At 44.0% G+C, this 13791-nt stretch overlaps 1 protein-coding gene across 8 annotated transcripts in view; it reads right to left on the bottom strand.

Annotated features, from left to right (window-relative positions):
* Positions 1-248: 248 nt before the first annotated feature.
* The window catches only part of SLC15A2 (solute carrier family 15 member 2), an 89576-nt gene continuing 76033 nt past the window's right edge, over positions 249-13791 (bottom strand). For 5 of the 8 annotated variants that reach the window (XM_056496951.1, XM_056496949.1, XM_056496947.1 and 2 more), the window contains 3 exons: positions 12960-13106; positions 11850-11954; positions 249-11317 (listed from right to left, as the gene is read on the bottom strand). In XM_056496951.1, coding sequence (XP_056352926.1) covers positions 11141-11317; positions 11850-11954; positions 12960-13106 — 429 coding nt within the window. In that variant the 3' untranslated portion in view covers positions 249-11140. Of the gene's footprint in view, positions 11318-11849; positions 12318-12959; positions 13107-13791 lie in introns of those variants that run through there. The other 3 variants (XM_056496952.1, XM_056496953.1, XM_056496954.1) reach the window with 3 other exon arrangements.

The following is a 13791-nucleotide window of genomic DNA, read 5'->3' as shown; positions in this document are numbered from 1 at the left end:
CATATTATGGGATTATTCCAGGGTTGAAAACCCTGTGCAAAGATGCTGACAACCTCAGCTGTGCCTCCTGTCCCTGTCCCTGCTGCTCCATGCTGGTCACACTGGTTCCATGGGAGTCAGTAATGAGTGCTTGCATTGCAAATGACTGTATGCACTGTGAGTCTGTGGTTTTATTGCTTATCAAATAAAATATAATAAGAAATACTCTCTATTAATACATTATTTCAAGCCAAGCGTGTTTTTATTCCATTTCATCAAGTCTGATTTGATTTGGCTTATGTTTGTTTAAGATTGATGTGATAAACTACACTCAGGCTTGTCAACTTTAGTCATTTTTGTTAGTGTGATATTTTGTATTTCAGAACTCAGGTAGGAGGCCTTCTCTTTTAAGGAGAGTCTCAGATTTTCTTCCATTTAAACAAAAAAAATTAGTGGCGAGGTCAGTTGTGGAGAAATTTATGTGTGGCATTCACTTTGTCATACCCAAAAGGCAAACAAACAAACACCTTCTACAAGAACAAACCAAAACAAACAACAACAACAACAAAACCTAAGGAAAAAAAAAAAAAAAAAAAAAAAAACTAACCAAAACCACCACAAAACAAAACTAATCCTCAAATGTGTTATCTTTTAATCATCTGTGACTTTCAAACACTATGCCCTTGGGGAACTCAACTCACAGATTTTCTGCCAACAAAGAGTGATTTTTCTTGAGAACAAATTCACTTCTCATCTCCAAAGCCAGGCCCACACACCAGTGAATTCCTGTATTGTGCATGCAAAGCCCAGGATCAGAAACCACAGGGCAGGGTGGCCCAGTGCCCAGGACATGCTCTGCAGGGGTGCCTCACACATTCTTTCAGTCTCTATTCCAGTGCTGTGTTTTCTCCCAGAAGATGCCCCTGATTCCCCAGGGATGCATCAGGCTTTCCCAGGGGGGTTTAGCTCTTTCCTTGCTTCACCTGCAGCCATCTACAGCAGAAACAACCTTCCCAGTGCTGCCTCCAGTGCTTTACAGAGAGCCACTTCCAGCTTGTCCTTCTGGATCTCTCTTTTCCATGGAGGGTCAAGGTGGTCTCTTTGCTCCCCTGCTTGTGCTCAGAAAGGACTTTAAACCATTTACAGCCTGAACAGACCCAGCAAGCTCAGAGCTGGCAGAGAAAAAATACTCCTTTTGCCAGCCCTTCATGTTAAGTGTCTATATTTAAAATGAATACATAAACTAAAATATTATTAACAGGTCTAAGCACTTTACCAGGCAAATCCAATTTCTTCTTAGGAGAACTGGATGGAATAAAGCTAAAAAATTTGCTTTGAGGATGAGATTTAATTCAAAGTGTCAGTGTTAGCTCTCCTACTGCACTTGTAGGCTTAGAGAATAAACCTGTTTGCTAGCAAACAATCGTCTTAAACAAGATCATCATTAATCCTGAATTCAGCTGTCAAAAGGACTGAGACTACAAACTAAGAGGGAACAAGGAAAACCTGGTAATTTGTTTGTTAAATATTTGTAAACTGTCATGTCAGTAATGGATAATAAGAAAATTTTGAGCTTCCAGAGCTGATGCATAACACAAAGCTTTGCTGTATTGCACCTAAACTATTATCAATAGCACATTTATTATAATAATAGATGAAAAACAAGCTTCCTGGCTGAAAAACAAGATCAATTTGAGCTCAAGCTATTTGGACGTGTTCTAAATGTTGTAATTAAAATGCAGCATGAATGTTCCTTTAAAAAAAAAGTGAGAAAAATAGCCTTGCTACAATTACATATGTCCTCCAGCCCCAACTCAATAGCCTGACCCTGAGAAAAAAAAAAAAAGAACAGGCAAAATTGTATTTGTGTCCAGTCAGACATTTCTCATGTCCAGGGTTTGCTGCAGAGCCTAAGCTAACATGACTTTTCCTGCTGGGTCAGGATCCAGCCCAGCCTTGAAGATTTGATGCAGGGAGTCAGCCCTGGCTGCACTGAGCTCCCTGTGCTGGTCAGGATTTGATCACAGTCCAGCAAAGAAACCCAGCTGAGCTCTATCTTGCTGCAAAAGCAACTGCAGTTTATGGTGAAAAAAAAAAAAAAATAAACAAAAAACCCAAGCAACTGTAAAAAGAGATAAAGAAGCCACCTGTGTGGAAGGTTTCTCTCCTGGACCAAGTGCCCTGGGGACAGGAATGGTTGAATGGGTTTCTCCCCAGCACCTCCTGCAGTTATAGCACACATCAAAGTGGGAACCCTGCCTCCTGCAGCAATTAGAGACTCATGGACACCTCCCAGGAGCTGCCTGTCGCCCTGGAGAATTGGACTCTTCTTTTGTTCTGATAAAGAAGTGACTAGTGAGCTACAGCAATCTCCTGATAGCTCTCTAAATAATTGTGTTCTCTCATGTCTTTTAATCATAAGTCCCGTGAGGCTCCTAATACCACATGTGCACTCCAAATTGGCCCATCAGCTCAGTTTATCAAAGGGACTTAATTTAATCCCAGTCTTTGATGGAGACAGGAGCGGTCAAAGTCCGCCCTAATGATTTTCTAAGTTTACTTATCTTGCAGATTTGGGGCATGAAGGGCACTTGGACTCCAAGTACAGCATTGATAATGGGAAGCCATGAGGAAGGAAGAGAAATTTGGCAAGAGCTTGACAGTCTGAATCAAGAGAAATCACAGCAGAAACCTGGAAAAACAGAGGAGACTGAAAAGGCAAACTAAATCCCGTGACTGATGTCACCACAAGTAACAACATGAGACTGGTAAAATAAATTGCTGGAGGCAATATCTCCCTCTGAGTGAATATCATAGCTGAGAGACCCACCAAGGAGAGGCCAAGAGAAATCCAAGCCAGGAAATGCAGAGCCAGAGGAAAGCAGGCACAAAGTACTGTGGATGGTGGAGCTGCTCTGACCTGGCAGCATCCCCTCCCAGGCAGAGCAGGATGCAGTAGGCATGAAAAACACACCTTTGCAAGGAAAAGTGCCTGCTCTTCCCTAACAAGCTGAAAAGAAGCTCAAAACTTTCAGAGTTGAGCAGGTTCTGTCTAGGTGCATCTTTTAAAACCATTGGGATGACTTCCCTGCTCATTTTCAGCCCAAAGGTCAGTGGACCCCAGGAGGTGTAATACAGTGGCATCAGCTGAAAAAATGCTGAGCAGACTGAAGCAAAAACCCAAAGAAAGGAACCAAAATCCCTGGCTTCAAGGGATGCTGAACAATGAACATTAGGACCAAAGGCATCTCAGATAAGGTTTTAATGGAAAAGCTAAAAGCCCAGCCTTCTCCTGAGAGAGTTGACAGGAGAAGACTGGAGCAGTGTTTCACTCCTGTGCTGCAAGTGATGGATGTGAACACAGTGGGAAAAAAAAAATAGAAAAAAAGAACTTTACTAGACAAAACCCAGCTGGTTCTGAAGCTCTCAATGGCCTTTAATAGTTTTCAGCTCAAATGGAAGAGGGAACTCAGAGCCTGCATTACAGAAGCTTGAGGAGTGCTGAGGGCTGTGAGAAATGGAGCACAAACCCTTCGGTTACAAGCAGCACATACAAAAGGAGGAACAAAGAAATCCTCCTGTAGGGATGTAAAGGACTGTGCTGACACCATTAGGGCAGAGGGATTCTTCACAACACTATCAAAGTTTTGGCACAAGATGGATAAAACATTTGCCTGCAAACAGTCAAGGCCATTTATTTATTTTATACAGAGAATGCAGGTGGTTCAGGACAACCTTTGGGGAGAAAATGTAAAGAAAAACAGTGATATTAGCTCCAGAAGTAAATCCACAACCAGCAGACAGCAAAGGGTAAAATGCAAACATTACCCAGGCTGGCTAATCCCCACAAAAGGACTGACTGTTAAAAACATGTCAAATCCTTGGTCTCATGATGGAGGTGCTCTTTGGAGAGGTGGAAGACCTGAATTTGAGGAGAGCTTCCAGAAAGGTGCTTGTGGGTGGGCAGAGTGGGAAATTCCAAACCTCCCCTTGCTCCAAGGGGTGGGATGGGGACTGCACATCTCCTCAGCCAGCCCTGAAATAACAGGGCAGCTGATGGCTGTGGTGAGAAAGGAGAGGAACACACAAACTGAATACACTCTGTGGAAAGAGGCAACTGCTTCTATTTGCTCTGCAGATTTTGGGCTGTATAAGGTGTCAGGAAGCAAAGCTGGCAGTGACAGCCCATAACTGGCACAGATGGGCTGGCCAGTGCTGCACTGGGAGCTGCAGCCCCCAGAGAGGCACTGGAGCATCCACTGGCCTCTGCTGAGCTCAGGGCACAGCAGGAGCTGGAGTGCCTGGCCTGGCAGGTGGGGAGCCACTGTGACTGACAGCAGTTCTTCTTATGGAAAGACAGCAGCTCCTGCTGCCTGATGGATTCTTGCTGGCCTGTTTCACCTCTAACTTGGGCAGGAAAAATCCATATTGGTACAGCACCTTTGAGAGATGTCTTTCTTTGGTGAGGACAGCATGAAGGCTGCTTGGAAAGTGTTTTGATGCACAGGTTAAATGGAGAAAGAGCCTGAACAAAGGCTCCCAGCAGCTCCAAGCAGACTTGGGTAGAGTCAGAGCTCCAAGCAAATTCACTTCCATTTGAAGAAACTTCATTTGTGAGTGGTACATAAACACAGCAAGGTCTGGGAGATGCCAGTTATTACCCAAGACCTGGTCATTTGGGATGGACAAGTAGACCAAGAAGGAGCAGAAAGTGCCCTGCCAGGATGCAGCTTGCTGCTCCTCGACCACAAGACTCAGAAGCTGAAGCCTGGCAGCACATGGTAACACACAGTGATAGCACAGGGCTCTCAGCAAAACACTGACACTGACTTTTCAAAGGCCAAGCCTGGAATGGTCACAGAGCCAGCCCCACTGACACCAGCTGGCACTGGAGACAGAGGACTGCCCCTTTCCACCAGCTGCTGTTTCCATGCTGATGGGAGGTCTGTGGTTGCAGAGGCAGCCCACTGTGCACACACTCTGCTGAGATGGAGACAGTCTGTGTGGCTTTCTCTCACCAAGAGAGAGACTCAAACTGGCTGGCAGGGCAGGGCCACAAATAATGTGTAAATAGGCTGGGACCACAGGCAGCATAATGGATGCTCCAGGGCTGGTGACAGCAGCATGTAGGTCCAGAAATCCCTGTGGCTTGACTTGGCACAGCTCCAGGGCTGACTGTGGGCAGCTAAGCAGGCACAGGATAGGTGGGAGGGAGATGCTGGATAACCCCTGTGCTCTGAACTGATTTGCCTACAGAAGATGTGTCAGGGCACACAAAGCTGTGACAAAAAGCCAGAGCCAAAGCAGCCAGGGCAGCTGCTGCTACCACCCAGACATTTGGCTCTGCATGGTCTCTGCCCAGACACAGTTCTGGGAGTCAGCAGGAGAATCAGTGAGAAGTGACTTGTGGGGAGGAAAGATCAGCATGTGGGACTGAAGGGGCTGACTGCTAGCAAAGGGAGTTGTTTGGAGCTAATTTGGGAGTCTGCAATACGAGGAGAACCAAGCTGCAGCTTGGAAAGGGTACATGGCAAGTCAATTCAGCTTCTTTTCCATACACACATGGGTAGATCAAACAGGACAGGCCAAGCAGACTGAACAACGTAAGCAATGGCAAAAAATAATCTAAAGAGGGATGTTTGCTGGATTTGTGTATCTTCCTCTTGGTTGCCAGTTGTCACATTGGTGGATTCCAGCTACAGCTCCTCATTGCTCTGACTGAATTGCTAAATTCAGGTTTACATTTTTACTTTCTGTAAGCATATTAAAATTTCAATTAAGCATTAAGTGTTTTAGCAGGTTTTTGAGACTTTAGCTATTTATCTTGTTGATTACAGTTCTCTCAGGTCCTTAGTTGTGGCCTAAATTTAGAGCAATTCTGGCTGACTGAGCCCTGCAGGATAACTGCTACAACTATTTATTAAAAATGAAGAGATCAGAGTTGATCAGCTGACTGTGGGAGCCTGCTGTGTGGCTGCTCTGCATCCTGACAGTCTTCTGATCTACAGGTGCTAGAGCCAGGTTAATGCTGATCTGCTGGCAAAACACAGCACAAAAAGATTTTGAGAAGAAGCAGCAGCTCCTTGATACAAAGCTCAATAAGGAACAGTTTCCTTCCTTGTTGTCCACCTGAGATGGTGAGGAAGGAGGGATTTTAAGCAAAGCAATTATTTTCTTTCATGCCATTTCCATTAGTAACATGAGCCCTTCTCAAGGCAAAATGTTTGTGTCCCCCATTTTTGTGTCTCTGGGGAGCACTTTGCAGGAGATGAATGAGAGTCTCTGCTTTACAAAGCACATGGGAAGCTCCCTCAAGGGAGCAATGCCACAGTTCATGTTTAGCCAGCCTCACGTGGAACTTCAGGGCTTTTTTTCTAAATTGCTGGAGAATTCTAAAGACCCAACGCCTACTTGTACATGAGAGGTTTACCACATGCATTAACATGAAAGACTAGCTATCAACAGCTAGTGAATCCAGCTATCAACATGCAAAACCCTGGCCAGATCTGTCAACATCTGGGACCAGACACATCTCTTAAATGCTGTTTTATAATTGTATCACAATAACAAATGTAGTGATAATGAAATGCAGAGTCTGGTACCATCCAAAATTCAGCAGCTGTGCTATTTGCTACGGAGTTGATGTCCCAGGTTTAAGCAGCTTGTGCTAGAAAGTGGTTCTTGTAGCTCAGCAAAGAAATTCAATGCAGAGAAAAAAGGAGATTATCCTTCTGTGTATGACCCTGGCTAAAATTTGCTAACCACCCCTAATTATAGCTCTTCCTCCTGTGCTAATCACATCTGTAATACCATTCAGACTTTTGTTCTGTCCCAGTGGTTAAGCCAAGGTGGTGCCTCCCACGGATGGTGGGGACATTGCCAGGAAACAGCCACCTCCTCCTCTGGCCAGTGCAGACCCACCAGTGCTGGTCCATGCTGGTTTTTGCAGCACTCTGGAATGCCAAACCCGTTTTCAAACCATTTGTGACCATCTCCCACAATGGCCCTTCACCAACAGCTAGGAGAGTGCTCTTCTAAAAGACCTGAAGTCATCCACTCTTTAATCATCTGAGATTTCCTCTTCTCTCATATTCTCTGCAATTAATTCAATGTAACTTCAGCTGTTCATTGAGGAATTGGGCAGATCTTGACCAAACAGCCCTTTGTTCCCTCCCTGCCCATCAGTCTGCAGTTTTCTTGCCTCAGGCCAAAGCCAAGTAAAATGAAAACTTTTCCTTTCACTCGTTTACATTTCACTTTCACAATAAAACTAACATCCAGGTCACTGCTCAGTAAACCACAATTTCCACCAGGGCCAGCCCTGCCTCAGTCTACATTGCCAGGCCCCATTTGGGCATGCAGAGAAGAACCAGTCATTGGTGACAGCACACACCAGCTGCACCCAAGCCAGTCCCATGCAGCCCTGCCAAGGCTCATCTTCTGGAATTCTGGGATTGTGGTGAAAGGAAGATGGAAGAAAAGAGAGTTGCAAGCCCCTTGAGCTGGACAGAGAAGCTTGCTATCTGAAGGCATCTGACTGCCTCAGAAAGAAGAGGCAGATTTAAGGAACCAACAGCCAAGATGTTGTTTTGCTGAGTTTGAAATCTCATTTTTATGCTTATCTCAGGTAAACTGGAAATAACATTGGTCACACTTACAACCTGCTAAGAGGAAAAACGGCCAGTGCAAATGAAGCAAAATTTTCTGGACAAAAAAAAAAAAAAAATCTTTCTCAGAAAGCACCCTTCAGAAAAATGATAAACACAAATCCTTGCAGGGCAAAGCCAAACCCCTGCAATTTCCATTAAGGTTTGTGCAGCAACACATCTACAGTTCCCCACCACCTCTTCCCTGTCCCTCAGCTGGAGAGGATAATTCTTGTAGGACAGTTGGTGTGAGCTTTCCCTAATCTATGCCAGGGAAATCTTCACCAATAGCTGAAAGTCTTCAGTGACAGGTAAAGCTGGACAGATAGCAGACTGTTCTCTATAGAGGTTCATATAGCTTTACATATACTATCACTACTTTGGATCCTCACTGTGATCCTAAAGCAAATAATTGTGAGAAATAAAGAATATTTTTCTAAAATTGGGTATGAAGAGCTGGGCATGGCCCATCTCTGAGGTGACCATATGGAAGAAAAACCTCATTACTCCATGCAATCAAATCCCAGACCTTTGATCCAGTCTTGAGTCCATTTGAAGCTGATGCAAGGCCTCCAAGGATGGAGTTGTGGCTCTAAAACTGGAGAAGTGCTGTGCTGAATGTGCTATTTTTCCACCTTCTCTAGCTACAGAAGGGGCAGCTCATTGTTACAGTCCCCAGCCTGCTCCTGGCTGGTTGTGAGCATGCCAGTGGAAATCCCTCCCAACTCCTGGTGCATTCCAAATAAATGGGTCCAATTTAGCAAAGCCACGACAGCAGCTGAAGCAGTGGGGAAGGATCATATCAGCAACCAAGCAGGAAGATCAGAGAAGGGAAAACCTTCCAATAGGTGATGATGAGCAGGTAGGAAGAAGTAACTGGTTCATCTCTGAGAGAAATGTGAACAGAGCCTTATAGTCCCCTGAGCAATTCCTGGGAGGGGCTGCAGGAGCAGCCCCCAGCCTCATGTTCACACTTTATTTATAGCATTGCCTTCCTGTTCATAATCTTCCCAACTGTGAATTGCAATTTTTCCTTCCCCCAGCATTATGGTGATGGTTTGGAACATGGAGATGCTTGGAAAGAGGCAATTTGGCAACAGGAGACTAAAAAGCAGATACAGATGACATCCTAAATGTATCTTTTATGAGTCTGGAATGATTCCTTTAAATTAAGCTCAGAGTCTGTGACAGCTTCTGGTAGTGTTGCCAATAAGGAAATAAAACAAAAAAATCAAGAGGTTCTTAAGCATATGTAGTCTTAGAGATCTGGGTACCTTGTTTTTCCTCATGCAACTTTGAACTGCTTACCAAGTGCTTCCCAAGGAAAGTGCTTCAATAATTTTCATTTGTCTCTTCACCACATATGCCCTCAAACCACAACATACTTCCAAATTCAAGGCTTATAAAAAATTAAATGCTCCAATAATTCTAAATTGTGTTTGTTCAGTGTTACTGGAGCCTGGCAATTCCTTCAGTTTGGGGATTTTTATTTTGTTTGCAGTGGGTGGAGGAAGAAATGCTTTCTATTAGTGCTTCAAGTTGGAAGCTGGTCAAACAGCATCACAGCAGTGATTCAGCAGCCTCTGAGCTGATTCACAGTGTGTCATAAAATGGGATTAGGAAAAGAACAATGCTTGGAGGAGAAAGAACCCACACAAAGAATCACAGCAGGAGAACAATACCAGAAAGAACATAGGAGAATAATCCTCACTTGGCTTCTGAGAAGCAGGTTGGATGACCTAATAGGTGGCTTTCAATGCTCTTCATTCCCTATGGAGTTGCAGGGTTCAGCTGCCTGGATTCAGCCACCACAACTTAATAAATGTCTCTGCTCGGTGTGGTGATGAAAAACCAGCACACATGGACTGAACCACCCCAAGTGCTCCTGCATGCACATCTGCAGCCTTCTCACATTAACCTGATGAGACCGTGGTCCCCTCTGGCACAACCCCAGATGCTTCTTCACAGCAGGCAGGAGCTTATGCAGCACTAGTGGTCAAAGTCCATGCCCATTTAGGACAGGAAGCAGAGGAATCAATCTCAGGCTGTTAGTTAGAAACCAAAAAGCTGTGTTTTCTTAGTGTTAAGATACGCACACACAGGCAGCACATCAGAGGAGCTGAGGTGTCAAACTAAGTGTATTTCCTAGCACTGTCCTGAACAGGAATTAAACATGTATTTTGTGATCTCCTGAATCCAGATATCAGCAACCATCTATGGCCAATGCCAAGATGGAAGAGGAAAGCATAATTTAAAATCTGTTCTCTGTGAACCTGAAGATCCTATTGACAGCCTTGTTTTAAACTAGGCCATACCTGTTACAGCTGTGGCCTTGAAGTGACAGAGGAAGGCAGGGACTCTCTTAGGAGTTTTACTAGATCAGCAGTGGTTGAATTACTCCTATGCAGAACATGAAATCACAGTTTCACACAGTTGAGGGAAATCAGACAATTATATCACAATTCCAATAAAATTGCTATATCCAAAGTTTGGTAGAGACAAAAAAACAAGGAGGAAAAAGAAAGATCTCATATGCCATGTCTCCTTCTGTAGACTGAAAAAGTGATAAAGTGCATCCTTGTAAATAACTCACTGCAGGATGCCTGGAATTTTATAGAAACTACTGCAACTTGTCTCCCAGTGGGGAATAACTGAGGCATGAGATAAGAAATCAGCCATATCCTAACTTGCAGTGACAGGTGCAGTAAAAGGAAATGCCCAATAAAGGCTTAATGTATAGGAACATGGCAAATAACTGTCTGGAATTCTGAAATAAGGAAGCATAAACCAATTCTCTAATCATGTCTAATCAAAGATTACCATCAGTTGCTAAAAACTTCTAAGGGAAAAAAATGGGTATTGGAGAGGTGGTAGTATGCCTGTCTTTGTCAGCAGTGTTTTGGGAATATTTTAGCCTGCAGAATTTAATTCCCTGTTATTACTTCTGAGCCTGAAGGTGAAAATCATAAATCAGAACCATTCATAACATGCAATAATGGGATGAAATACTCATAAGGAGAGTTACATGATGAAATCCTTTGGGACTGTGTGTAACCCTTACAGTCCTTGATAACAGCATTAAAAATCCTTCTGTCACTAACATCTATTCTTCCCTAATTTCTACACTAGCTTTTCCTCTTTCTTCTCTCATAGCATTTCCAGATTTTTGTGTCATATGGCATTTCTTCCACCCTTCCTCCCTGCTGCCCTAAATATATGTTTAAGGCAAAATCATAGGAAACATTCCATGGTTTAAAAGATGGGCAGGTTTTAAATTACACTGTAATTACTAATAAGGGCTTTTAACACCTGAGGAGCTTTCCCAGGGAGTTTTGCTCTGATTTCAGGACCCCCATTGTTTTTACAGAGGGCTATTTGGTCTCATTTATAAGGTGGCTACATTTTGAGTAATAAAGACTGCAATGCTCTAAAATAAAGTAACACTGTCCCCACCCTTCTTTTACCCTCTCATAACTGAGTTAGAAATAAAAAAAAAAATCCCAACCCATGATGTGTTAGAGCTTTGTTTTCTTAGTAACAAGACCAATCATGTTTCCTCTGCTTGAGGTCTCTCTCTTCTCTTCCTTTTCTTCTAGGTCCTCTGGATCCACACTGACATAGAAATATCCCATGATGGAGAAAATAATGCACACAGCAAAGAGGAGAACAGTGAACAAGACAAATTCAGCCCACTAGGAAAGAAAAAAGAACAGCAGGTCAGGAGACCCCAGACTCTCAGTCTGGAGGATATCTCTACACTTTCAGGTGCTTTTTAAAGAGCTGGGTGAAAATTATTTTTTAGCTTCCAAAATGGCTCACAAGATAGAAACTTTCTCATCCTGCTCTCTGGTAAATGCTTGTACACATAATGTGATTACAAATACATGATACCTTTTGAAACAAAACAGATTGAGTTGGTTTCATAAAACCTTCTCTTCCAAATCTGACTGGAACATATCTACCTGGACTTTTTGCCTACAAGATTCTTTTGGGAGAGGCAGATTCATGCTGGCCAGAAAAAAAGCCCCAGTTCACATCTTCATGGCATCACCCCAGAAGATCCACAGCCTAAATTAAAATTAAACTGCCTCTGCAGCATGACCTCCCCCTGTAAGCCTGACATTTCAGGGCTGGGCAGAGAAGCTGTGCCCCAGGACATGGCCATCCAGGAGCACCAGAAGGCTGTTGCAAAGCATGGGCTCTGTTTCCAGAGCCAAACCATACCTGTGCCATTGGTGCAGCCTCAGCAACAATGAGCACAAAGGTATTTCCCACAGCCACCGTGAGCAGCCAGCCTGCCTGCAGCACCGACTTCATGCTGGCTGGAGACTGAAAAGAGGAGAAGGGCCTGGTCAGTGGGAATCCTGCTGTGCCCTGGGGCCCTGCTTCACCCTCTGCAGTCCTGCCAGTGTCTGTCACTGGGCTCAGCCTAGGAGGAGATGGTGGAATTTCCTCTGTGTGGAGTGGGTAATATGTGGTTAATCTCAACAGCTGCATACAGCTTCAAAACATGGACAGGAGGACACATTGAAGAAGCAGGAGATGCTGTTGTTGCAGAGCTGGACCTGGGTCATCCCCAACCTGCATCACCAGGACGTCCAAGGAGCCACACGAGCCCTGCAGCCTGGGGTCGGGAGCCATGTGGCTGTACACCTTTGGAAAAGAGACTGGATCTTGATGTTAAATTTCCTGCTGAGGACAAATTTTTCACATCCCATTACAGATCATCCCACTGTATTAATCATCCTCATTAGTAAACATCTGCACCTTACCCCAGGGATAAATTTGAGTAGCTTCAGTAGCTGTGCAACCACATAATGTCTCAGCCCTCTCTTCTCATCAAACCCCCCAGACAACAATCAAATCATGCCTTGCACGTTCATTACCCCTTGCTCCTTTGTTACAACCTTGCATGTTTAGACCCCTTCAGTCTCTCAATTTAAAGAAGGCGCCGAGCCCCCGTGCCACCCTGTAGCCCTTGAGATACCTTTGCCTTTATATCACTGAAAAATACTTAGCACAAAATACTTCACTAGGAGAAAACCCTGATATTAAAATATTCAGAGTTCTCCTGTTAACTATCCAGTTCTGTCCTGTGTTCTCAGGTTTACCAGAAAAGGATATTTCCAAGTATCACTGAGAACAGATATCTTCAGAATATGAATTAATTTAACTTGAGGGCACCCAGCAAAGTGTGTTATAATCCCACTTTCAGCTGAAGGATAGGTAACATTGTTATTAAGAGTCATGTCAAAGGAGGTATGACAAGTCAAGGACAGATGCAGAAATAAATCTTGAAGTCTAATTGAAGGCCCTTATCTTTAAGTGGAGTACCTGAGAATAGGAGAAGGCCAGACCTGTAATGGAGAACATCACCTCCCCAGCAGATATCAATAAATATTGTGGTAACTGCCAGGCCATATGGACATTGTTGGCTTTGATGTCTTCTGACTTCCACATCTCAACAGCACCTCCAGAAATCTACAGGAAAATAGAGGCACATTGATTAGCTGCTGAAAGATCAGATCTTTGTTAGCCTGGACAACAACAGCAAATTTACCAAAACGAAGTTTTAAGCAAAGGTGGAGAAAAAGCTCTGCCTTTGAAGCAAACTATGGCTCTCATCCCTGCCATTTCCAAGCCTGCTGGGAATAGAGTGACTCTTGCTGCACGGGGCAGAGAGAGCAGGATGGAAGCATTCCAGCTCATTCAGGTACCACAGGAATTCCCTGACTTATTGCAAGCCAACAAGTTATATTCTGTAGTGGGGCTGGGAAAAGCCTGTGAGGTTCCTGTGCAGAGCCTGTGACCTGCTGCTGTCCCCAAGGTGAAAAAAGGATGAAAGGGTAAGTGCATCTATGTGGTCACTGCTCTTATTTTATCAGCACTGTACAATTTCCCTATGACATCATTGACATCCAAACAAATTCAGCTCAGGAATGCCAAGAGTAGCAAAGACTGCTCCATATTAGATCTATTCAGATAGTTATGGTAGCTGTATTTCTAATTATTTTTGTTTGTTTTCCCAGGTGTAATTGATACTGCCTGTGATGCACAGAGGCTCAGAGCTGAGTGAGATTTGACTAGAAGCCAGCAAAACACTAGATTGAAATGACTTCAGGCAGAAAGCCCTGTGTTTAAGGAGAGTACTAGGGAAAATACAAGG

The sequence above is a fragment of the Oenanthe melanoleuca genome, chromosome 7, assembly GCF_029582105.1.
Source record: "Oenanthe melanoleuca isolate GR-GAL-2019-014 chromosome 7, OMel1.0, whole genome shotgun sequence".
NCBI classification, from domain to species: Eukaryota; Metazoa; Chordata; class Aves; order Passeriformes; family Muscicapidae; genus Oenanthe; species Oenanthe melanoleuca.
The sequence above is the reverse complement of the archived record's forward strand: the minus strand, read 5'-3'. Positions and strand labels throughout refer to the sequence as shown.